This window comes from Cercospora beticola, chromosome 1, assembly GCF_033473495.1.
Source record: "Cercospora beticola chromosome 1, complete sequence".
NCBI classification, from domain to species: domain Eukaryota; kingdom Fungi; phylum Ascomycota; class Dothideomycetes; order Mycosphaerellales; family Mycosphaerellaceae; genus Cercospora; species Cercospora beticola.
Genome location: NC_088935.1, coordinates 3,793,062 through 3,817,487, shown reverse-complemented (window position 1 = coordinate 3,817,487; position 24,426 = coordinate 3,793,062). Strand labels below are relative to the sequence as shown.

Here is a 24,426-nt window from a genome sequence, read left to right as displayed (position 1 = left end):
AGAGATCTAAAGTATAAAGCTAAAATACTATCTCTATAAGAAGGAGTATTTTAGAAGTATTACTAAGTATCTATACTTTAATAAAGCTAAGAGAACTATTAACTTAAGATAGGCTAGTAGAGTAGAGAAAAGAAGAATACTACTTAGAGAGAGTATATTTAGAAGGAGATCTTTACTAGATAGAGAAGTATTAAAAGAAATAGTAAAGAAACTTAACTTAAAAGTCTAATCTCTTAAGAAGAGATAAACTTTAAGAAAGTTTTCTAAGAAAGTATATACTATCTAAGAAGATATAGAGCCTTCTATAGTATCTAAAGTATCTTAATCTCTATTAGAGGATAATAATATTAATAAAGTTATATACTTAACTATAGAAGTAAAAGGTAAGTATATACTATTAAGATAGCTACTTAACTCCTATACTTTATTATATATAACTAACTAAGAATTACTTTTTAGAGAACTAAAACCTCTTTAAAAGAAAAAGTAGATTAAGGTTAGAAGTAGCTATCTAATAGCTATATATATAGGAAATATAGTAATAGGTAGGAAAAGAGGAAAATAAATTATTCTTAAGAATATTCTCTTTATATCTAGTTAAGAAGTAAATCTTAATTCTTAGAGCTAATTTAGCTAGTAGTATAGTATTTAACTACTAAAATTTATACTTATTTTATTATCTAGGAAACTAGTTATCTAGATAAAACTATTAGAAGGAGTACTATTTATTAAGAAGATTAATAATATATTATAGGAGCTTATAATATTATACTTTAATTAAAAATAAGAGAATAAAGTCTATATCTTTAAAGTCTAAGAAAAGACCTAAGAATAGTAGGAGCTTTAGTATAGAAGACTTATATATTTTAAAGAGAGTCTTCTTAGAAACCTATATAAGATATCTAACTTAAAGGCTTAGATTTCTATTCTAAAGGAATACTAACCTTATAAAGTATATTTCTTAGTAAAGATAAAGAAATATAGAAAGAAAGAAACTAAGAGAAAACTCTAAAGATTATCTCTAGTTTCTATTAATATCTATAGTTCTTTATCTATCTTAAAATTAGGATATAAATAGTAGCTTAAGATTATTAATAACTTCTTAAGAAAGAAATAGACTTTCCTAATAAAGTCTAAAGAAGATATACTAAGTATCCTTAAAGACTAGAAAGTAAAAGCTAAGCTATAATTAGGAAACTCTCTCTAGATTATAAGGAGTAATAGAGTAAGAGAGCTTCTTACTATACTAAAGTAGTAGAAGAAGGAATATAGAATTTCCTTCTATATAACTAAAGTATATAACTCTATTTAGAATAGAGTAGTTAAGAGGTTAATCTAAACCTTTAAATACTATATAAAAGTAATACTAGAAGATGCCTATATACCTATTAAATTCTAGCTAGAAGCCTTAGTAGCCTATATAGTTATTAGAAATTCCTTTTCTAATAGTCTAGAAATTAATAGATTTAAAGTATTATCTAAGGAAGCCTTTTTAGGTATTTAACTCTTAGTATTATACTTTAGAGTTTAGAGTTATAAAGTAGTAGTCTATATAGATCCTAAGTCCTAGCTAGTAGAAATAAGATTAGATAAACTAATAAATAGAAGTAAAAATACTATATTTATTAGATATATTCCTAATACTACTAAAATATAGCTCTTCTAGGAGCCTAATATAAGAGCTATTAAAGCCTATAATACTACTACTTAGTTTAAGTATAAGAAAGAAGGAAATATAGAGCTAAATATTCCTAAGCTTAATTAAGTAAATAGTATATCTATTAGAAACCTAGTTAGTAGACCTTTAAAGAAGCTAATAGTAGTTATACCTTCTATAGCTACTATACTTATAGCTATAATAACTAAACTTATAGGTCCTAGCTAAATACTCTTTATATAGTTACTACTTCTACTAAAGAATAAGAAAAAGTACTAGAGAATAGAGAATTTAAAAGAAGAAAACTCTAGAGAACTATAACTCTAGTAGAAGAAAAGTAGAACTACTAAACTACTTAAGCTAAGCTAGGAAGTTAAGAGATAAGCTAGTCCTAGTACTAGTAGAAGACTATATTCTAAAGTAAAAGAATTAAATATTATATAGTAGGACCTATAAGGAAATAGAAATTAGAAGAGGAACTAAAACTAAACTTATAGCTAAAAGAGAAGAAGATCTATTTTAGATAAAGGACTAGGCTTAGAGCTAAAAGCTTATAGTATAGTAATAAAATAAGTACTTTAGAAGAAATAGAGAGAATATAAATAGAAGAAGGAGCCTAGTACTAAGTATTATAAGATATTCCTAAGCTAAGTCTAAAGCTAAGAATAGAAGTAGATTTAGGAAGCTCTATTAGAGGTTTAGGAGTCTATATTTATAGTAATTACTTCTTAAGTCTCTATATAGAGATAAGAGGTACCTATTCTAAAGTCCTATAAGAAAGTAATTTAGGATCCTAAATAGAAATATATATAGAAGAATATAGTCTAAAAGGAACTAACTATATTAAGAAGTAATAATACTTAGATAAAAGTTATTCTACTTAAAGAAGCAAACCTTATTATATCTAAGTAGGTATTTAATATAAAGAGATTAATTAGTAGAGCTATTAAGAAGTTTAAAGTAAGACTAGTTATAAGAAGTTTCTCTTAGAAGTTTAGAGTTAATTTCTAAGAGACTTTTATACTAATAGTTAGATATAATACCTTAAGAGTATTTATAGCTATAGTTTATAAGAAAGATCTAGAACTCTACTAAGTAGATATAAATAATATATTTACTAAGAGTAAACTTTAAGAAGAAATCTTTATAATTCTACTACTAGGAGTTAAGATTCTACTTAATATAGTCCTATAAATCCTAAGAAGCTTATATAGACTAAAGTAAGTAGTAAGAGACTAGAATAAACTCTATATCTTAAAGTTAAAATAGATTAGGTTTATATAATTAGAAGTAGACCTATATCTTCTTATTTACTAGGAAAGGAATATTTTAATCCTAACCTATATAGATAATATTCTAATTATAGTACTAAAGCTAGAAGATATACTTTAGTTTAAGGAATAGCTAGATAAAATATTTAAGATTAAAGATCTTAGAGAACTAGAGAAAATCCTTAGAATAAAGTTAATAAGAGATAGATAAGCTAGAACTTTAAAGCTTAATTAAGAATACTTTATTTAGAAGAATCTTATAAAGCTAGGAATAACTAAGGAGATAGCTAACCTAACTCTCTTACTAATAGATAGTTATTATAGCCTAAAACTAATAGGCCTATATAATAAGAGAGAGAATAAGATAGAGTACTAAAGCTAAACTAGTACCTAGATATAGCTTATAGTTATAATAAGACTAGATATTACTTTCTCTCTTAGAAAGTTAAGCTTATATATCTTAGACCTAACTAAGAGGTATATATAAGCTCTAAAGAAACTAGTAAGATACCTAAGGTTATCCTAAGACTTAGAACTAATATTTAGAAGAAATAGAAGAAGCCTAATAGGATATTTAGACTCTAACTATATAATAGATAAAGTAGATAGAGTCTTAATTCTTAGAAGTATCTTCTTCCTTTATAGAGCTCTAGTTTCTTAGATAAGTAGAAAGCAAAAGTCTATTATAATATTAATAATAGAAGCTAAGTATATAGCTATAAATATATATATAAAGCAATCTTAGTTCCTAGTAGTACTCTTAAAGGAAATAGACTATATAGAGTTAGTAGGAGAATACCTATTCTAACTAACTATAAAAGTATATTCTAATATAGTAAGAGAACTAAAGCTAGTATAAATTATAGAAGACAATTAGGTAGCTTTAACTCTTATTAAGGATATATATATCTATAAGAAATCTAAATATATTAATATTATATATAACTATATTAGATATCTCTAGTAGTAGAGGAAGGTTATAGTAGAATATATTCTAATAAAAGAGATAGTTACTAATAGCCTAACTAAACTAAAGAATAGGCTATAGTTTTAGGAGTTTATAAAACAACTCTAGTTTATATAAGGAAAGGCAAAAGATTTATACTCTAACTATAGATTAAACTCTAGACCTTAGGATAATTAATAAAAGATATATACTATAGTATTAGAGATATTATAGAATATATAAAACTAAGCCTAGGAGTTATACTATAGAAGAAGTAGCTTACTATATATAATAAGTAATTAGGATCTAGGAATCTATATATAGTCTAAAAGAGAAAAGCCTAGAGAAGAAACAAAAGGTATATACTCTAGTATTAACGTTACTATAGGATATACGATACTAGGCTAAGAAGTTAAACTAAAATAGATTAGGTATATAGCTCTAACTATATAACTATAGTACCTAATAACTTATTATAATTTAGAGATAGATTTAAATATAGGAATATAAGTAGAAGACTATCTAGCCTAAGTAGGAGTATTAGAAAGTATAGTCTAGTTAGATATTCTAAGAGATACTTTAGAGATTAGGATTAGGTAATATAGATTATATAATACTAGGTTATATAACCTAGCTAATATCTATCTTAGGAGTAAGATATAACCTATAACTAATTAATATAATTAACTCGGTTAGTTCCTACTTATTATCTCTACTTCTACTATATTATACCTATCCGACGAGTACCTACGAGAATATAATTTAATAAGCGCTATAGTTTAGAATATAGACGCTATATTCTCTATAGCGAGATAGCTTATAAGAAAGTATACTATATAAAGAGTAATAAATACTATCTTCTTAATAGTATAAACTATATATAGTATAAAGCTAACTATATAAGTAATTAGATCGATCCTTCCGACTATATTATAAACGAGAATAATATCTACTAGCTAGTAGAGATTAATATTATATCTATCTCGACTTTAGTACTAGAAGTACTCTATAAGAAAAAGTAGATACTAGCTTTAGTATACTTTCTTAAGATAGTCGCTCTACTATAAGCCGCGTTCTACTCTTATAACTCTCTAAAGAAGAGTTAGAAGCTACTCTATATAGTCGATAAGTTAAAATTTAAGTATACTACGTTCTTATATCTAGACTACTTCTTCCTTTCCTTACGTTCTATTTATAGCTACTACTAGACTCTTACTTAGGTATAGAAGGATAACCTAGTACTCTACTTATATCTATTCTTATATCTAATAGATAATACTACTAATAATAACTCCGATAGCGCTATTAACTTTCTACTAGCTTTAGAGATTAGAGAAAATTTAGAGAATAAGCTCTAACTTCTTATAGTAGCTCTAGCTAAGCCTCTTTACTATAAGAAGAAGTCTAATAATCTTTAATAGGCTACCTCTAAGGCCTAGCTAAAGAAAGATAAGCCTACTACGACTAAGATACTAAAGAGCTAGAGCTAGAGAACTACTAGAAAGTTAGTACTCTTAGCTTTCTTACTTAAGCTTAACTCCTTAGCTACTAAATTCTCTTTAGCTAAGTCTATAATAAAGACTAGTCTAACTTTAGCTAAGTCTATAATAAAGACTAGCTTAACTTTAGCTAAGTCTATAATAAAGACTAGCTTAATAGATAGTTCTATAGAAACGCTTATCGAGAAGACTAAGTACTACTTAAGCTACTTAGTAGAAGCTTAGGAAGAGACTACTATAGCTACTCCTACTCGATCTATAAAATATAAAGCTACTAAAGCTTTGAAGTAGACTACTACTAAGAAGAAGTACTAGTTAGCTTAGAGATATTAAGATAGCTAAGAGATATAAAGAGAGCTTACGCTTTAAGACTAAGATATACTCTTATATATTTAGTACTAAGATATATACTATATTAAGGATAATACTTTTTTAAAATAGAGAAGAAAGTAATTATTATAGTATAACTATATAGCCGCTACTACTATACTAGCTATACTTAGTAGCTAGTACTTTCTTTAGATAGTAGTTAGTAGATAGATATAATAGAAATATATACTTCGCTACTTATAGCTTATTCGTTCTAGACGTAGTAATAACTATTCTTTCTAAATATAATCTACTTAGTATAAACTAATTCTCTAGCTTTATAAGATCTTTCTTTAAATAAATAGTAAGTTCTATTTATATAGCTATCTTTAGAAGACTTTCTCTAATAGCTTAACTACTCTTCTAACTTTATTTTCTTCTACTTTCTAGTAGTAGAGAAATACTAGACTAACTTCTAGTATTATTAGACTATAACTTTTATTTACTAAGTATCTAGTCTAGGTACCTTATAGAGTTTATTCTCTATCTTTATATAGCTATATAGTATATTCTTCTACTTAGAACTAATATATATTAAATATTCTATTTACTTATATATACTATTCTTTCTACTATTTAGTTTATATTTATAAAACTACTTCTTTTACTTCTAACTCTTTTATAGCTTTAGATCCTACTATTACTTTTAAGTCTCTTACTAGAGTATCTTAACTTCTATTAGAAGTACTTACTATTATATCCTCTAGCTTCTAGCTTTCTAGCTATAATATAAACCTAGGCTTATAACCTATTAAATTTTAGAGGTCTAATCTATCTAGATATAGCAGAATAAGACAAAGTAAAACCTCCCGTAGTAAGTAGTTAGAGAGGCTTAGGTTTCTATCTACCGTAAGCCTATAAAGAAATACCCTCTGCCAAGAATTCCTAAAGCCTGAGGCACTACTTGCCCGAGGCCTAACCATTAGACAGAGAGACATAGTGTCCACAGAATCTTAAATCGTGACAGGAAAGGATATTTATTTCATGCAGGAACAATTTCACTTGCCGTGATATCTCGAGCTTGTGTGCAGATAGCTCCGATGCCTCGCAATGCATTGTGCCCATTGGATGCTGTGCGGCGGGGCGGCGAAGTGAGGCATGAGAGATCGCCTATTTTGTCGCTAAGGTGGAGCTTTCCCTTTGCAGATCGTCGCCCGTCGGTTTATATATGTAGCGAAGCTGGGCAGAGGGCTTGGAAGTGGGGATATATGAGTGATATGGCTGCGGAGAGTGGACGAAGCGATGTATTTTCACAATTGTGCACCGGTTGTGCATATATCCTGAATACACATATGTTGCAATGACTGCGGAAATGTGAATCTTTGTGATATTGGTGATCACTGATCGCGTGGATGTGGTGAAAAGCGACGGGCTAGTTTCATTGCGCCTGTCGACTTGTCCCCAGCTGCTTGTTGGGTGGAGGATTGTGTGATGAGTATAAGACGTAGCTCAAAGATCTTCCATCTTGATAGTCGCCTTGGCAGTGTGGTCTGTTTGGCTTCTTGGACACCTCCGCCTCCGGTCCTCATTTCTATCTTGCTCTGGGTTCAGGCTTGGCCGTCTCTGTGGATATCATACAGCTGCTGCGGTATGAGCTTGTGTGGGCAGGTTGATCATTTGCATGAAGTTAGGAAATCAAGGAAACTTGTTGTACATTTGGCTTGAGCATAAAGATATGTTAGTCAGCTTGCTTGCTACATCAGCGCCTGGGGAAAGTCAACAAGCTCGCATAGTACGTGCATAGAGAATGTTTCCCGTGGTGTCAAATCTTCGCACAGGCTTCCTAGAAGTCCTGCGGCTCAGTCCTTCTGAACCATCTGCTCTTCATGTGCCTGATCGTAAGATCAAGCAGGCGCAACGGCACCACTTGCAAAATCCCACTTCCAGTCTAGTGACTCAGTGAACGGTTCGAGTAGAGGGGACTTCAATGTCTGTCGCGAGAAACGATCGCAATCGTCTTCGCCCCCGGCCGAGGCCTGGCTCGAGAATATTTCGGAACGTGAGGCTCTTGTGAACTGGCAGTAGCGGCGCCATCTTCCTTGTGCAGGGCGGCTGAATCTTGAGTCTATATCGTGCTCGGCATGGTCATCTTCTGGACCTCACTCTTCTCTGATGTTGCGTTCTTTTGTCTTGCAGTTCTTCATAAGGTGCAAATAGTCAGTGAAGTGTTTCTTGCAGGCATCAGCGCACGAATGGCAGCGGCAGGGACGGCAGGCTCGGAGCAGGAATGCTGGCATCCGCACAAAGTCACGGTCGTCCGCACTGCCTGTCGCCGCATGGTTGTTGAGCGACATTCAGCCTCGATCCAGGGCCAAAAGCATCATGGTATCGGGCCAAGTCCGCTTGTGAGTGGATGGCGTGGGTAGTGCGGGCGCTGCGGAGCTCCATGCGCGAGTACTAAAGTCATTGCAGCGGTCTTGCGGAGTCACAAAGCACTCGCCATGCCATTCACGGCCTTTGTCGCACCACTTTGATGGCAATTCCATGTCTCCTGGCACTGCTATCGCCGCGAGCGCAATGCCATGGCTCTCGGATGACTTTCTTCACATGCACTTTAAGGTTGCGGGTAGTTGTATCATTGGCCGAGGTCGATCGCTTGCGCGCCAGTTCACACGCAGACTGGAGCTGCTCCCCTCAGCCGACAGTGGCAGGGTGCGATCGGAGCGGATGCTATGACGGCGGCACCACGCTGGGGCGCGGTACATCGTCCTCGGCATAGCAAATGTCAGAGCCAGCTCTGGACGGAGCTCCCAGCGTGACGTATAAGGACGATACTGCGCCAGCTCGCGGCTCAAGTATACTACCTCATCATCCTCTCATTGTTTCTTCCGCTGTGCTATACATTATACTTTGCACAGGAAAGAGAGAAACACCAAAGCATTGGTACTGACTGCACCCACCATGCCTACTCCCGTGAACACAGATCAGATCCTCAAGGATGTCAATATCCTCGGGAAGCTCGACGACCAACGACGACGAGTGCTCAGCAAGGAAGCCACCATCTTCCTCGCCATCCTCCACCGAACATTCAACTCCACACGGAAGGCCCTCCTAGAACGCCGCCAGGTCCGCCAGCAAGAGCTTGACAACGGCCACCAACTCGACTTCCTTCCCGAGACGAAGCACATTCGTGAAGATAAGACATGGCGAGGAGCTCCCCCAGCGCCAGGAATGGCAGACAGGAGATTGGAGATTACAGGACCAGTCGATCGCAAGATGGTTGTGAACGCTTTGAACTCGGATGTTTGGACATATATGGCTGATTTCGAAGGCAAGTCCACAGCAGTCAATGCCGGAAGATAGTATCCTGACAATTAGACAGATGCCAGCGCTCCAACTTGGGACAACATGATCAACGGCCAGGTCAACCTTTACGATGCCATTCGCAAGCAAATCGACTTCAAGCAAGGCGAGAAGGAGTACAAGCTGCGAACAGACCGCACACTACCCACTCTCATTGCCCGTGCCCGTGGCTGGCACTTGGAAGAGAAGCACTTCACAGTCGATGGCGAGCCAATCTCAGGTTCGCTCTTTGACTTTGGTCTGTACTTCTTCAACAACGCCCACGAGCTCGTCAAGCGTGGCGCTGGCCCATACTTCTACCTGCCAAAGATGGAATCTCACCTCGAAGCTCGTCTCTGGAATGATGTCTTCAATCTCGCCCAGGACTACATTGGCATGCCACGAGGCACTATCCGAGGCACTGTCCTCATTGAGACCATCACCGCTGCATTCGAGATGGAGGAGATCATTTACGAGCTCCGCGACCACTCTTCTGGCCTGAACTGCGGCCGATGGGATTACATCTTCTCCGTGATCAAGCGCTTCCGACAAAACCCACAATTCGTCCTTCCAGACCGATCATCCGTCACGATGACTGTTCCATTCATGGACGCCTATGTCCAACTCCTCATCAAGACCTGCCACTCCCGTGGTGTGCACGCCATGGGTGGCATGGCAGCACAAATCCCAATCAAGAACGACGAAAAGGCCAACGCAGCAGTCATGGACCAAGTCCGCACTGACAAGCTTCGCGAAGTCCGTGCCGGTCACGACGGAACCTGGGTCGCCCATCCAGGTCTCGCCCCAGTTGCAGGTGCCGTCTTCAACGAGCACATGCCAACACCCAACCAGATCCACCGCCGTCGTGAGGACGTCAACATCAATGCCAATGACCTTCTGAACATGAACGTTCCTGGCAAGATCACCGAAGACGGAATTCGCAAGAACTTGAACATCGGTCTCGGTTATATGGAGGGCTGGCTCCGCGGAATCGGATGCGTGCCAATCAACTACTTGATGGAGGACGCTGCGACTGCCGAAGTCTCCCGATCGCAGCTCTGGCAATGGTGCAGACACGGCGTGCCCACTGCTGAAGGCAAGAAGGTCGACAAGCAGTATGCCTTGAAGCTGCTGTACGAGCAGGCCGACGAGCTGGAGAAGAATGGCCCCAAGGGCAACAAGTACAAGCTTGCGGCTAAGTACTTCGCCACCCAGGTGACTGGCGAGGAGTACGCAGAGTTCTTGACATCGTGAGTTTTTTTACTTTCCCTGTGGTGAAAATTTATGAGTAGAGCGAGACGCTGACTATGCCACAGATTGTTGTATAACGAGATCACGAACCAGGGTGAGAAGGTCCCTGCCGCTAAGTTGTAGTTGATCTACTGCTCACGACACGAGCACACCTCCCCGCAGATGTTTTCACGAAAGCGAGATTGAACGAAAGTTTCCCTGCTGGAAAATTATGAGTAATGGAGCAACAGTACGGCGCTTCACATGCATGTAAATCTATTTGGCAATGATCAGATCTTTTACCTTGTTGGATCTATCACAACTTCTGTCTTCTTTCTTTGTGGATGGAGGCTGATTCGTGCTGCGATTCACAGGCTCGCCGTTACCCGCGTCCCAGCTTGAGTGGTCGGTCGAGTCGAAGCTCTGAAGTGTGCGAGCGGCCTTATACAGGAAACCATGAAGTGACGAAGCGAGCAGATTGGGTATCATGAGCATCTGGCGTACGTGGCATGGATTCTGGCGGCATATCATTTGTTCTGATCACGAGACGTGTTTTGAAGTCTATCAACATGCAATTGAAACGTCTGTGTTGCTCAATGACGCTTGCCTATCCTGGTATCGCAGCAGGTACGAATTTCTCGTAGTCAGATCTGCGCTTTCCTGCCGTACTCTGATGTCACACTCGCCGAGTCGCGAAGGACTTCTATGCCATCTCCTACTATCCACGAATTTCCATTCTCTTACATGTGTGTGGCGCATCAATGCTCTGACGTTGCCATGCCTTCCTCCATTCTCGGCATGACTTGGCTGGGAACGACGTCGATGAGGAGAAGAGAGCTGTTCTGGCCGCACGGCACGCTTTGGCCATTCGTACGAGGAGCAGCCGCTAGCGAGGCACCTTTACTGCAACTTGACCTGGTCTCCGAGATGCTGGACGATCGACAGAACACAATGTGTGAAGCAGAAGATTGCAGATGAATGCCTTGAGCGCGTGCCTGGCTCATTGGCCAAGAAGCGTCGGATCTCACGCGACATCCACGCTGAACTCACCACGTATGCCGCACTTCCGCTCTTCCCTTCGCAACCCACCCGCACTCGACAGCACAAGGACCCCGAGATCACCGGCATCGCGTTGGTCTAATGCAGTTGATGCAGACGGGCTCGGTTCTTGGTCTGCTTGAGGCGAAAGCGTGGCAGGCTTGTACAAAACTATGGCCAGGCTGAGGGGTCTCCTCCCGCTGTCGGGTCGTGGCGGCAGAAATGGAGATGCGTATAAGTATACGCGTTTAGGCGAGGAAGAAGGAGATGCTGGGACTGGGGATCAAATTATTTCGAAGGAAGCGAAGCAGAAGCAGAGGAGACGCGCGAACATTAGGACTTTTGCTGTCGCCATGATCTTCTTCCTCGCAATCCTCGGGGCACTGCTGGTGTCTGGGTAGATTGCTACTTCGGCCACTGACAGGAAATAGTAACTGACTGTGCGAACAGATCGTCCGCCGCGCCTAAGGGCAAGTCGAATTGCGACTCGGTGCAAGCTGGCTACCAATGCCAACCAGAAATATCTCATTTCTGGTATGAGACCTCGAGGCTCTAAAATCTGCAGTGTTGACTCATTACGCTATAGGGGCCAGTATAGTCCATTCTACAGTGTAGAATCCCGAATCCCGAACGACATTCCGCCAGCTTGCAAGGTCACTTTTGCTCAAGTCTTATCAAGACACGGCGCCCGTGATCCAACTGCATCCAAGACGAAAGCCTATAACGCAACTATCCAGAAAATCCAAACCAGTGCGAAGGCATATCCCGGCAAATATGCCTTTCTCCAGAAGTTTGAATACACTCTCGGAGCTGACCAGCTCACACTTTTCGGAGAGCAGCAGATGATCAATTCTGGTGCCAAGTTCTACCAGCGCTACAAGCATCTTGCCAGTCACCTCACGCCATTCTTCAGATCTGCCTCGGAGGATCGTGTCGTGGAATCTGCTCTCAACTTTACTCAAGGCTTTCATCGCGCCAAGGTTGCAGATTTCCTCAGTGGGTACCGAGATGGCGCATATCCTTACCCGCTGGTAGTCATATCGGAGGACGAAGGCTCTAATAACACGCTGAACCACGGCTTATGCACCCAATTTGAGGATGGTCCTGTCAGCTCCATCGCAGACAACGCGCAGAAGACCTGGGCCGATGTTTTCGTGCCGCCAATTCAGAAGCGTATCAACAAAGATCTCGGAGGCACATCTCTTGGTGTGTCTGATACCATCTACTTGATGGATCTTTGCCCTTTCAGCACAGTAGCATCTCCAAACGGCACAATTTCTCCCTTCTGCGACTTCTTCACAGTGAAGGAATGGCATCAGTACAACTACTATGAGACTCTCAACAAATATTACGGTTACAGCTATGGCAACCCACTCGGTCCAACCCAAGGCGTCGGCTTTGCCAACGAACTCATAGCCCGCCTGACAAACTCAGCTGTCCAGGACGATACTTCAACAAACCACACTCTGGACGACGACCCGGCCACATTCCCATTGCAAAGACAGCTATATGCAGACTTCAGTCACGATAACGATATGACTGCAATCTTCTCTGCCCTCGGTCTGTATACTGCGAATGATCCGCTCTCGAACACAACTGTCACTGAAGCCAGCCAAGCTGATGGCTACAGCGCGTCCTACACAGTACCTTTTGCAGCTCGAGCATATTTTGAGAAGCTTCAATGCGCTGGTCTGAAGGAAGAACAAGTTCGCGTGATCGTGAATGACAGAGTTCTGCCAATGAAACAATGCGGAGGCGATCGACTAGGCAGATGTTCCTTGAGCAAATTTGTCGACAGTCTGAGCTTTGCCCGGAGTGGCGGTCATTGGGACCAGTGTTTTGTGTAAACAGCGTCGACGAAATCACGGTAACAGCTTTCGATACAAAACAACGTTGTTGGAAAAGCACCGCCTCGGTGAGCTCGACATGTTTAGCCCCACTTCGTCTGCCGCTACTACCATCACAGTCTCAAATTGAGCTTCACCTCACAATGAACCTTACCCGCAAACCTAACTGTTTGCAGTATTTCCCATGCGGTTCCTCTTGAAGCTCCTAGAACCCCTGTCGGTTCAGCGGAGCCAATGTGGATCAGCCATGCGTGATCTTGTCCAAAGCTGGCTCCAGACCTCCACGCAGCTTCCATGAGCGGGGCTTACACAACAGAAGCGGGGATACCATAGCTTGTGGATTGTATGATAAAACAACCACCAACAGTCTACACGGCAAGGTTTGCAGTCCGGCTCCTAGTAGCGATCTCTGAAATATAGTACAACAGGTGTTGCAACCTTTGTGCTACCATTTCCGATCATACAAATAAGCACCGAAGCTTCAAAACAACGTCATTAGCACAAGATGGTCAATCAAAAAGCTCAAGATGCTGTGCAACAGTCCCTTGATTCGGTCACGGGCAACAAAGACACCGGCGTCGCAGGCCTCGTCTTTGTAGCCATTGACAAAAATGGACAGCAAATCTGCGCCAATGCCTCTGGAAAGAAGGGAGTAGGCGAGAATCGAGCTCCAATGGATTTGGACACTGTTTTCTGGATTGCCAGTTGCACGAAAATCCTTGCGACAATGGCTTGCATGCAAGCTGTTGAACAAGGCATTCTGAACCTCGATGACTCGGCTCAAGTCTATAAGCTCTGTCCTGAGTTGGAGAAAGTTCAGGTTTTGAGAGAGGATGGTACTTTGGAGCCCAAGAAGAGTGATATTACTTTGAGGAATCTGTTGAGCCATACTTCTGGTTTTGCTTATGAATTGTAAGAGCTTCGTATGCTCCATACACATCCAAATGGAATACTCACGATTGATAACAGCTTCAACCCCAAACTCCGCGACTACGGCCGCCCAACCGGCTTCGACGTCTTCCACGCCGACATCCGCGACATCCTCAAAATGCCTCTCGTCCACCACCCTGGCGAGAACTGGGAATACGGAATCGGAATCGACTGGGCCGGAATCGTCCTCGAACGCGCCAGCGGCGTCAAACTCAATGATTGGATCCAAAAGAATATCATGCAACCACTCAACCTCGATGCGATCAATATATTCCCCACAGCTGATATGAAGAAGAATTTGGCGTATATGCATCAACGCTGGCCTGGAAGCTCGGCTTCGGAGGAGAGAGATCATATGTATCGTGAGCCGATTATTGCGGAGACGGATGAGCAGAAGAAGAATGTGTTCCACTCCGGTGGAGCGGGATGTTTTGCGAAGCCGGTGCAGTATGTGCAGGTTCTGTCAGTTTTGTTGAACGATGGGAAGAGTCCGATTACAGGGGCTCAGATTTTGAAGAAGGAAACTGTGGATGAGATGTTCAAGGTATGTTGTTGTTATTATCCCTTCCTGTTTGAAGTTCCTCTGACATGCTACACAGAATCAAGTCGAACAATTCCCCGACTTCGCTCGTCAGGGCATCCCAGCTGCCAAACCCGAGCAGACGAATCCTGCTCCTGAGCTCTATCCGCAAGAAGGCAACCCGCCGCAAGGTTGGGGATTGTCTTTTATGCTTACGCAGGAACCTGGTGCCACTGGAAGAGGTAGGAATACGGCTTGGTGGGCGGGTATTGCAAACTTGTTCTGGTGAGTACTTGGCTTCTCAATTTACATGTGAGATTTGACACATACTGACATTCACTCAAGGTGGGCCGACCGAGAGAAGGGTGTTGCTGGTATGATAGCATCCCAAGTCATGCCTTTTGGAGATATGAATGTGATGGGTCAGTGGGGCGCTTGCGAAGCTGCTGTTTATCAAGCTACTGGCGCATAGGGCCTCCGATTCAGCAGGAAGAAAGATGTTGTGAGTTTGAAGACTATGAGGGAGTGAACCAGCTAGTGTGGCATAAGTCAAGGACAACTATCAGTCACGACTTATGGCCACTTGATGAGATGTGTATAGTTGTAGCAACTTCATTGCGAGAAGAGCATTTCAATTTTCACATAACAAAGTCTAAGTTTGTATGCGGAAGTATTTTGTTCAGACGAACATACCTCGTTGTATCCGCCGCCAAGTATTCTGAGATTTTGGCATATGACACCCAGAAAGAGACGAACTCCTTCGTAAATGTGCAGATAGAGGAAATGTCCTAGTTCTCGATTGCCTCCAGTGCTGCTTTCGAGGCACATCAATCTTCATATCTCGCGTGGTCACCATTGCCATTGGCAATGACTTGTCATGCAATTTTGCGACTGACGCTCTGTGACGCGTACTTCATATGTTTTCGTACTGTACAAATATCGACTACTGACCGCGTCTGCCACGGTCTCCTCCACGACCACCCCTACCTCTTCCTCGTCCTCGTGGACGTCCACCACCACGACGATTGACCGAGAAGTCAATTCGAATCAGTGGCGACTCAACGAATTCCACACCTTCCAGCCCAAGACGCTTCTTTTCTTCAGGTGGCACTCTCCAGGCCTGGAATACTCCCATCAGAGATTCCATACTGTCGCCGCCTCCTTGTTGCTGTCCACCTTCGCCACGACCGACGTCGCGAAGTTCGGGAACCCAGGTCCGAACATACTCTCCGTTGGTATCGTAGTCAACAGCTTGCTTCACGGGATTGAAGACCCTGGCATCGCCTCGAGGATCATTTCCCACACCTGCAACATACTGCCAGTTGCCCCAGTTGGATGAGACATCGTAGTCAATGAGATTGCTCTCGTACCATTCTGCTCCTAGTCGCCAGTCGATGCCGAGATGCTTGGACAGATACGATGCAACGTTTTGCCTGGCGCGGTTGGAGGTCCAACCTGTCAACCACAGCTCTCGCTGCGACGCGTCGATGAGCCCTGTTCCTGTGGTTCCATTCAGGAAACGCTCAACAACGCGACGAGTGTTTTCGTCGTCTACACCTTTTTTGTTCTTCTTGTTGGTTGAGTGGGTGTAGGGCGAACTGATGAACTTGTTCACGGCGTCGGCATCGCCGCGGTAGCCATCAATGAAGAAGAGCCGCATGCCGAATTTGCGAGTGCAGAGACGCATGTAGTCGCGCCAGAGGAGTTCGAAGCGTACCGCTGCTGTGCCCTGGAGGCGAGAACTGTTAATTGTGGCCGACCTCTGGTTTGTTGATTACTGGCTTACCTTATTCTCTCCTTTGCCATACCCATCTGCGGCCTGCGCGCGAGACCCCTTGCCATTCTCAAAGTCCAAAAGCTTCCAGTGCACTTGCCGCGCAGAGATGCAGCCTAGAGCCAACCATGCAGAGAGCTTGGTGCTGAAGTCAAGGCCTAGTAGCCCGTTCCTGGTATCTTTGTAAGAGCTCATCGAGCCTGATTCAATCAGATGATCCACGCGTTCGTGACCAGCTTTGGAGCCTCCGACAAACGGATGTGCCGACTTTGCGTCTTGGGGAAGCTTTGGTGGCCCTTTGATATCGACGGGCTTCTCCTCAAGAGGTTTCTTGAGAGCCGCAAGAACTTCATCGTACGAAGAGGGGATCTTGAAGGGTGCTGCCTGATTAGGGATGTGATCTGGTAGTGGGAGTAGCTGCTCCGGCTTTGGAAGTTCCTTGCGTGGAGCATCTCTCAGAGGTTCGACCATCTTACGATAAGTCGTGAAGACATCGGGGAGCTCCCTCGAATCCTTGAAAGGAATGTCTCGACTGTTTGGTGTCAGTCGATCAGGTCAGAGTCGCAAAATGCAAGGACGTACTCATCGATGTAGTACTTCTCATCGACCCATAGCTTGAATTCTTTGCCGTCCTTCTCAATCATGGCCTTCACTGCCTCTTCCTCATTCTGCTCCTCCCATCCTTCCTCACTCGTCATCCACAGGCCGTGAAGCTCAGCGCCCTCTTTGCCGCGAAAGCCTTCCAAGATCGATTCTACTGCATCCTTGACTGACCCGATCCGGATGATCAGGTCGCTTTGAACCTTCTGTAAATCTTTCTTCAGGTCCCACACGCTCTCAGCGAGGAACTTGACGCGGTGAGTGCCGCATCGCCAGAAGTTGCCCACTCGGCTGCGTGCCTCCTTGTATGGCGACTTCTCTTGTCCGGGGGCCAAGAACCCAGATACTTCCACCTGCTCAGCAGGGTAGACGTAGACAGGAAGCACGTGAGTGAAGGGCTTCTTTGACTGGGCGTTCAGTTTTGCAATCTCATTGAAAATTGGGTTGTCTGCCAGGCGGAGATCTCGTCGCAGGAGGTAGACCAGGACTCGCTGCGCGCCTGCCATTGTTGTTCGTGTCTGTTCAGACACCCGGGATTTCTGTGTTGATTGCCGACATTCGGTCTGGGACCGATGTGGGTATAACGAGATCTCCGAGACAATGCCTATGGCATGTAACAAGAGTCACGTCCTGGTTTTTCTCTCCTGCAGCTGTGATCTGCTCAATGTGACACCCTTTGCGTTGTATAATATCCCGAGTGGCTGCTATAGAATCGTTGACGAGTGGATCTGCGCCAATAAGCGGCCTGCAACTATCGCGACGAGGGTGAAAATAACAAAAAGCAGTGTGTCGCCCAGCATCCATGGACAAAGCTGCAGGAACACTGGAGAGTTATGGCACCAAGAAGGGGGAATTGTGCTCCAGCGCAGTGGGTGATCCCTGCCCAGGGTAACGGGCACAGAGGCGAGTGTGTCATCTGGGAAAGCTAAGCGTAGGATTCTCTCCACCGCGCAGAAGGGCGAACCGAGCAGATTGTCGAGCCAGATGGAAGGCAGTTCCTGAGATCGAGAAGCAGTCGTACCGGATAGTGACAAGGAACAGAGATCGAATGCAGATTGGATTCAGGATCAGGCTAGATCTCCCGCGTGGCCAATTCCCGAGCATGCGGCCAGCAGCTTGCTGGTGGATCTCTTCGAAGGAAAGGCCCGGGAAGTCGTGAAGATTTTTGCAGGGTCAGTGTTCGATGGCCGACTCCGAAACGGGATCATGCTTTAGATCGTGTGGTGCCTTTTCCGCTACCCTATACATGTCCGCCGGCGTCGACAGTCGTCGCCAAGATGTCTGCGACTGCACTTCAGTGCTGAGCCAGTGTGTCTCGCACGAGCCATCTCGATTCGCCTGCTGTGATCATGCAGTGCTCCAACGCGGAGCACAAGCTAAAGTCCTTGCGTCAACAAGACGCTCGCTGTCGTCTCGTGTGGGCTGTGTATGACGACGGATCGGCCAAAGGCTAAAGTGCGCGGCAGAGGGTTGTGGCGCCGATCACGCCGCTGAAGACGACCCTGCACCAACCACATCGGGGTGGGGTGTCGCTAAAATGTTCTTGGTGCGATCTTTCCGAGGGCGCTGATGTTGGGGTTGATATGGATGACCCGAAGACTGAGCATGTACCGTCGACAGGACCTCGTCACGGGCCGAGGCACGACTCATGTGGTCGACAGACATATCGAGCTGATTCGGATCACAGGAGAAATGTTTGTCATACCTGGGCAAGAGGAGAACTGTTTGTGGCTCAATCGGAAACATTGTCATTATAGCATGGTCTCGTCACTTTTTCTACATAGTTGCAAATCACAGCAGCGTTTGATCCCGCATCGCTACAACTTAATCGCTAATATAGTGTAGACAATTGTTGGACGTGTCAATTAGAGATCAGTCTTGGCCACGAACGGCTCAAGGCGCTCCTTGAGATCCTCAATGGTAAGCTCAGAGCCGTCCCACTGTTCAAGTTCTGCACCTCCCAATTGCTTTGGAGGAATAAGCACATCGCGAGTGACTTGAATCACGCCGTCCTCGGCAATGCCATCTTGAACGGCAACAGTCGCGAAGCCGTTGATCTTGATGCTGATAAAGCCACCGTAACGAGCAATATCGACCGACAGGTTGCGGTCCTTGAGCAGAGTTGGCAAATCGACATGGAACAGACCCTTTGGAATATCTGAGTTGGCAGCTGCGTCCTTGTCGTCCTTGGCCTTGTAGTATGCATCAGAGTACAATGTGTTGCCTGGCACGACGTGGTACTCCAAAAGAGCCTTCAGGTACTTGAGTCCATAGCTGGAGAAGAGGAAGGCATTGATCTTTGGTCCCAACTTCTGGAACGCCCAGTTGGATGGGGCGAACAGAGTGCCACCTTCGTGGTGGGTTGTGTTCAAGGTGTCGAGGAGACCAGTCTTGCCAAGACCAAGCTCAAGTGTGCTGAACTCGCCTGGGAAGAGGTCGACCAGTGTGATGGCGTTTGGTGGGGGCAAGATAATTGAGTCAACGCCGTGGATGACACCGTTCGTGCCGAAGATGTTGATGGCCACGATGCGGCTGTAGAAGTTGACAGTCAAGCCTCGGAGTCCGATCTTGAAGGCAATGCGTTGGGGCTCTGGTTGGGATGACAGGTGCTCGCCCTTGAGAAGAGTTGGTGCGGTGTGAGTGACCAAGACACGACCAGCTGTGTAGACATCTGGCACAACGTGGTAGGAGAGGATGGCCTTCAGTTGCTCCTTGGATGGCTTTGGAGCGTGCTCAGGGATCTTCTCAAATGCACTGTCGGTCGGAGCAAAGACGGTAAAGTTGGCCTTGGTGCTGTTCAAAGCATCGACCAAATCGTCGTATTCGGAGATCAACTTGGCAAGCTTGGTAGTGTACTTGCTGCCCGCGATGAGTTGATACACGGTCTCATTTGGCTCGTGGTGGTGTGGTGGGTGCTTTGGCTTGCCGTGGTGGTCACCGCCAAAGCCAGTGAAGAAATCATTGTCTTCAATGTATGACTGGAAGTCATCTGCAGCATCTTCGAGCGTGCTTCCAAGTGATTCCGCAGTATCATGGGCCTTCTCCAAGGCCTGGTCGAGCACACTCTTGCCAGTCTCACTGATCTCCTTCCAGGCGTCCTTGGTGGTCTCGGAGACCTCGCCAAAGTACTTCTTCACGTTCGAGAGGAACTCATCTTTGGTCGATGAGGCTTCCTCCAACCAATGGTCTACCTTTGCTTCGAGATGGTGGTCCTCGATCTTGAGCTCGCTCAAGACCTCCTCGGGAGGCAGCACGAATGCTGAGGTAGCGACGGCTAGCGGCAAAACACTGGAGAACTTCATCTTTCCAACCTCACGACTGTAAGGAGAGAATGGAGATGGGGTGAGAGAGCAGAACTGGAGGTGAAGCCTTACGAATGTTCGAGCAGAGAGCACGCAATGGTGTCAGCCTAGAACAGGATCGATGACGAGAGGTGATCGCCTCCTCCTCATCCGCGCGTCATCCGGGGTCTCCTCCAAACAAGGAGCGAGCACGAATGAGAGAAGCTCCTTTGTGCACATGGATTGCTGCAGAGACCATGCTGGCGTGTCAGCGTGTGCAAACAATTGGAGTTGAGTTGGGTGAGATGTCTGGCGTTCAGTTTCACCGGGGTGTTCTCCATGGTCTTAGTCTTGTCTCACGAGCCAGCCCACGGTTCACTTGGTGATCGCGCCCTGAGGAGGGGCAGTTCGCACGTGAGGGGCACCCCTGTCATCACCATCCTCTTGGCCGCGACGGAAGTGACTTGGCAATGTTGTCCATCGCGTCCGCAGGTGCGCGACGACTTCGTCTGCTCTGCTCTCTGCTGTATCGGTTGCTGCCAACTGCCCACTGTCTGTTCGGCATCGACAATGGCGTTTGTTGTTCTTGATCACGCCCACGGCCTCTTCCGGATAGCGCGGAACTGGGATTCCGCGTACATACGCGGCCAAAGTTACATCATCGTGTGGCCAGTCCAGAGCTTCGTTGCCATTGGATTTTTCGTGGCCACAACGCGTGCAAACGCGCCTGAAAAACGGCTCACGGCAGGCACGAGCTGCACTTACACGCATATGCTCAGCAGTTACGTAACCACAGGACTGACGTCCTTCCAGGTAATGTTCAAAGCTGAGGCTGTTGTTTGCTTCGCGATTTCCCTTGACTCATTCTCCTATCACTTCAACATTTCTCCTTCACAGTTGATCGGATTGACAGCAGAGCACTCCCAACACCACCACTGACAACCAGCGCAATCATGGTCCACCAACACGGAGACCACCACGATATTCCAGCGGACAAGAGGAAGGTCAAGGCGGGCGCCTGGCTTCCAGCGGATCATCGCATCCACGAAGAATGGCTCGATACACAGATTGGCCATGCTCACGATAACAAGAAGCAGCTCATACCCGTCCTCCAAGAGTTCAAGGATTTCATCGAGGGCAATACGAGAGTCTACATGCTCTTCGTTCAAATGTTTGAGGAAGTGCCTCAGAAGCACCCCTACAACAAGGTAATCTTGCCGCATGGAAGATGTGTCGCCTTCGCTAAAAGTTACTAGGACCCAACTGGGCGCAAACAAATCCGGGACTACCACCACCTACTCGAGATCTTGAACCACGTCTTCGGCCAAGCGCCAACTTGGATCGACGCCGCAGCGAATGTGGGCATGGTCGGTGTTCCCATGTGCGCCATCCTCGATTACCCCATGGGCACACCCTCGGGCTACGCAGCCTTCCTCGACCCAGATGTCAACAAGATGCTGAAGAAGGTGCTGAATGAGTGGGGAAAGCTGTTGACAACGCCCAAGTCTGCGGAGGTCCTGAACACTGGCAAGCAGGGATGGTTCAGCGAAGTGGGACAAAAGGATATCATGGAGGTTGCAAACGCGCCATTCCAGACTTCATACAAGTATGCGTTGGCCGAATGAAGAGGCAAGAGAGTGGAGCTGACAGCGTTTGCAGATTTGAAGACTTTTTCGTTTGCGACCCTAAAGCGAAGCACTACGGCTACAAGTCATGGGATGACTTCTTCACGCGCCAGTTCCGAGACGAGGTTCGTCCAGTGGCATCGCCCGAGGACGAGAACGTGATCGCGAATGCATGCGAGAGCAAAGTGTTCAATGTGGCGCGCAACGTCAAGCTGAGGGACCACTTCTGGATCAAAGGTCAACCATATTCCGTGCGAGACATGCTTGCCCATGACCCTCTCGCCGAGAATTTCGCTGGTGGAACTGTGTATCAGGCTTTCTTATCTGCTCTCAGCTACCACCGATGGCACTCACCCGTGAGCGGAACTGTCAAGAAGGCGTTTGTCCAGGATGGGACGTACTTCTCCGAACCTCTTTTCGAAGGTCTCGGAGAGCCTGGCACGCAGGACATTGATGCTGGAGGCATCAGCGTGGGGCAGGGATATCTCACAGCCCTCGCTACCAGAGCCGTCATCTTCATCGAAGCTGACAACCCTGCGATCGGCCTCATGGCGTTCATCGGAGTCGGAATGGACGAAGTCAGCACGTGCGAGATCACAGTCAAGGAAGGCGAGCACATCAAAAAGGGACAACAGACGGGCATGTTCCACTTTGGTGGCAGCTCACATGTCTTGCTTTTCCGCAAGCATGTCAAAGTCGAGGGCTTCCCAGAACCGGGTCGCAAGGACAACGTTCCGGTTCGTAGCCAGGTTGCCGTTGTGAAGCCATAGATGTGCGACTTCCATTCTCGTGGCTTGCACGTTTTTGTGGCGGCGCTGAAACTGGCGACGTGCGTCGGTGACGCGAGACAGCATCGGAAGAGATCCAGGAGAACCTGGTCTGGGGCAAAGAGCTCTGATGCGAATGATGCAGCTGGCAAGATCCAGCTATAACGACAGAAATGACAGCAACAGCGAAAAGTACAATGTGAAAGAAGAAGTAGAAAAGTCTGCGGCACAGTAGCAGAGAGACCAGAAATACAAAATTTAGCCACCCACGAATTGAATAACTCAATACAAACAGTTCTTCCCAAAAAACCGCAGAAAGGGTATCCACACACAGTACGCGCCGTGAGGCTTCCAAATCTTATACTTCCAACGCCATATTAATTCAATCCATCCTCCCTCACGCAAATAGTAGTAGCACAGCAGCAAAACTATCCCAATCTCCTCTCCATATGTTCTACACGAGCACGAAACCCGCGAACGATCTCTCTGATTCTTTTGATCTTTTCAAACTCATTCTCCAGCTCGTCGATTTGTTGGAGGATAGCTCGGAAGCGCGCGATTTCGTTATCGGCCATTTGGATGGCGTTGCCGGATCGGTCGTATTGCGCTTGCGTTGCTCGTTCGGTGGCTTGGTTGAGCTGTTATGTTGGGAAGAAAGAGTGTGTTAGCTTCAAGCTTGCCATACAGATTCGAGAGATGGGATGCTGTGCAGGATGAGGTCCGTCCGTACCTGTTCTAATCGCTGCTGAATAGCTTGCATTACCCGATCGAAGTGCCGCGATAGTAATTGGAGACTGCCCGGGTCGAGGAGCAGTCTCCCTTGACTGGAAGCTGCGCTGCCCGCTGGGCTTCGAGCTTGCGCGTGAGCGAGCTGTTGGTGTTGGCGGAGGGCGGCGACATCTTGAGCGGAGAGGCCGAGGCGGTTGTCTGCTACCGATGACGCGGGCGTTGCTTGTTGCTGCTGTTGCTGCGGAGGAGAACGAGGATGAGACGACGAAGGCATCGGTCATGATGTCCCGCGTCGTCTCACTAGTAGAGCTCATGTCTGACAGCAATAGTGAAGGCGACAGAGCGCATGGTGGCGACGCGGCCACGTTAATAAGTATGCTTGTTCCTCTTCCTTGAGAGAAGTAAGGTGAATGAGAGAAAGAGAGAGGCGGTGACTTAGGGTGGGTGCTGGCCGCGAGGATTATTTCAGAAGGAAGGACATGACATTGGGGCAACAAGAGTGTCAAGTCAAGAATGGATTCCCATCTTTTGTCGCAAGGCCAGCCCAGGTAGCACAGATGGTCAACAGGTCAAAGCCCCCCATCCCGGGGGGAGAGCGAGACGAAGCTGGCTTCACAAATAAGTTTCGACTCGAGCGCGGTCGTCAACTTACCGCGCGGCTATAATAATGTGCATTTTCCAGTCAGTGCGTCGACCCGTGTGTCCGTTTCAGTGATGATCTCATCAGCACATCTGCCATCTGTGCTTTGGAACATACACCACTTTGATATTCATTCGTCAACAGTGTACCTTCACTTTTCCTCCGCGGTATCTTCTTGACCGGACATGTGCGAAGCGATAGGATACAAAGGTACCTCTCGCTCCTTTCGTCAGAGAGCTGTCAAGCCTTGTCCCATGCGGCGCCGAATTCCCGAAGCTGCAACGTGCGTCCGTGTGGTGTGGCATGGTTCTCCTCACAGCTTACCCGCCGAACTGGAGCTGCTGGAACGGCTTTGGCTCTGCTGGCCGGCCCTGTCGAAAGGCTCGGCAGATCCATCGCTGCTGAAATTGCATCTCAAGGG

The 24,426-nt window shown here is 45.3% G+C and overlaps 7 protein-coding genes across 7 annotated transcripts; 4 read left to right on the top strand and 3 right to left on the bottom strand.

The window, feature by feature from the left end:
* Nucleotides 1-8,643: 8,643 nt before the first annotated feature.
* Nucleotides 8,644-10,398, top strand: RHO25_001554 (uncharacterized protein; the record flags this gene model as incomplete). The annotated part of the gene is made up of 3 exons (XM_023594163.2): nt 8,644-9,013; nt 9,065-10,274; nt 10,341-10,398. The coding sequence occupies 3 exons, from the start codon at nt 8,644-8,646 to the stop codon at nt 10,396-10,398; spliced, it is 1,638 nt and encodes a 545-aa protein (XP_023459502.1).
* A 1,067-nt stretch (nt 10,399-11,465) lies between these two features.
* RHO25_001553 (uncharacterized protein) lies at nt 11,466-13,139 on the top strand (the record flags this gene model as incomplete). Its single annotated transcript, XM_023594162.2, has 3 exons — nt 11,466-11,689; nt 11,743-11,826; nt 11,879-13,139. 3 exons carry the CDS (start codon nt 11,466-11,468, stop codon nt 13,137-13,139), a joined length of 1,569 nt encoding a protein of 522 aa, XP_023459503.1.
* A 505-nt stretch (nt 13,140-13,644) lies between these two features.
* Nucleotides 13,645-15,061, top strand: RHO25_001552 (uncharacterized protein; the record flags this gene model as incomplete). The annotated part of the gene is made up of 4 exons (XM_023594161.2): nt 13,645-14,051; nt 14,109-14,613; nt 14,669-14,874; nt 14,935-15,061. 4 exons carry the CDS (start codon nt 13,645-13,647, stop codon nt 15,059-15,061), a joined length of 1,245 nt encoding a protein of 414 aa, XP_023459496.1.
* Nucleotides 15,062-15,532: 471 nt separating this feature from the next.
* Nucleotides 15,533-17,469, bottom strand: RHO25_001551 (uncharacterized protein; the record flags this gene model as incomplete). Its single annotated transcript, XM_023594160.2, has 3 exons — nt 15,533-16,318; nt 16,376-16,895; nt 16,946-17,469. The coding sequence occupies 3 exons, from the start codon at nt 17,467-17,469 to the stop codon at nt 15,533-15,535; spliced, it is 1,830 nt and encodes a 609-aa protein (XP_023459497.1).
* A 1,359-nt stretch (nt 17,470-18,828) lies between these two features.
* On the bottom strand, nt 18,829-20,265 carry RHO25_001550 (uncharacterized protein; the record flags this gene model as incomplete). Its single annotated transcript, XM_023594159.2, has 1 exon — nt 18,829-20,265. The coding sequence occupies one exon, from the start codon at nt 20,263-20,265 to the stop codon at nt 18,829-18,831; it is 1,437 nt and encodes a 478-aa protein (XP_023459498.1).
* A 932-nt stretch (nt 20,266-21,197) lies between these two features.
* RHO25_001549 (uncharacterized protein) lies at nt 21,198-22,639 on the top strand (the record flags this gene model as incomplete). Its single annotated transcript, XM_023594158.2, has 3 exons — nt 21,198-21,452; nt 21,501-21,850; nt 21,904-22,639. The coding sequence occupies 3 exons, from the start codon at nt 21,198-21,200 to the stop codon at nt 22,637-22,639; spliced, it is 1,341 nt and encodes a 446-aa protein (XP_023459499.1).
* Nucleotides 22,640-23,064: 425 nt separating this feature from the next.
* RHO25_001548 (uncharacterized protein) lies at nt 23,065-23,639 on the bottom strand (the record flags this gene model as incomplete). The annotated part of the gene is made up of 2 exons (XM_023594157.2): nt 23,065-23,274; nt 23,367-23,639. 2 exons carry the CDS (start codon nt 23,637-23,639, stop codon nt 23,065-23,067), a joined length of 483 nt encoding a protein of 160 aa, XP_023458503.2.
* Between the last annotated feature and the right edge of the window lie 787 nt (nt 23,640-24,426).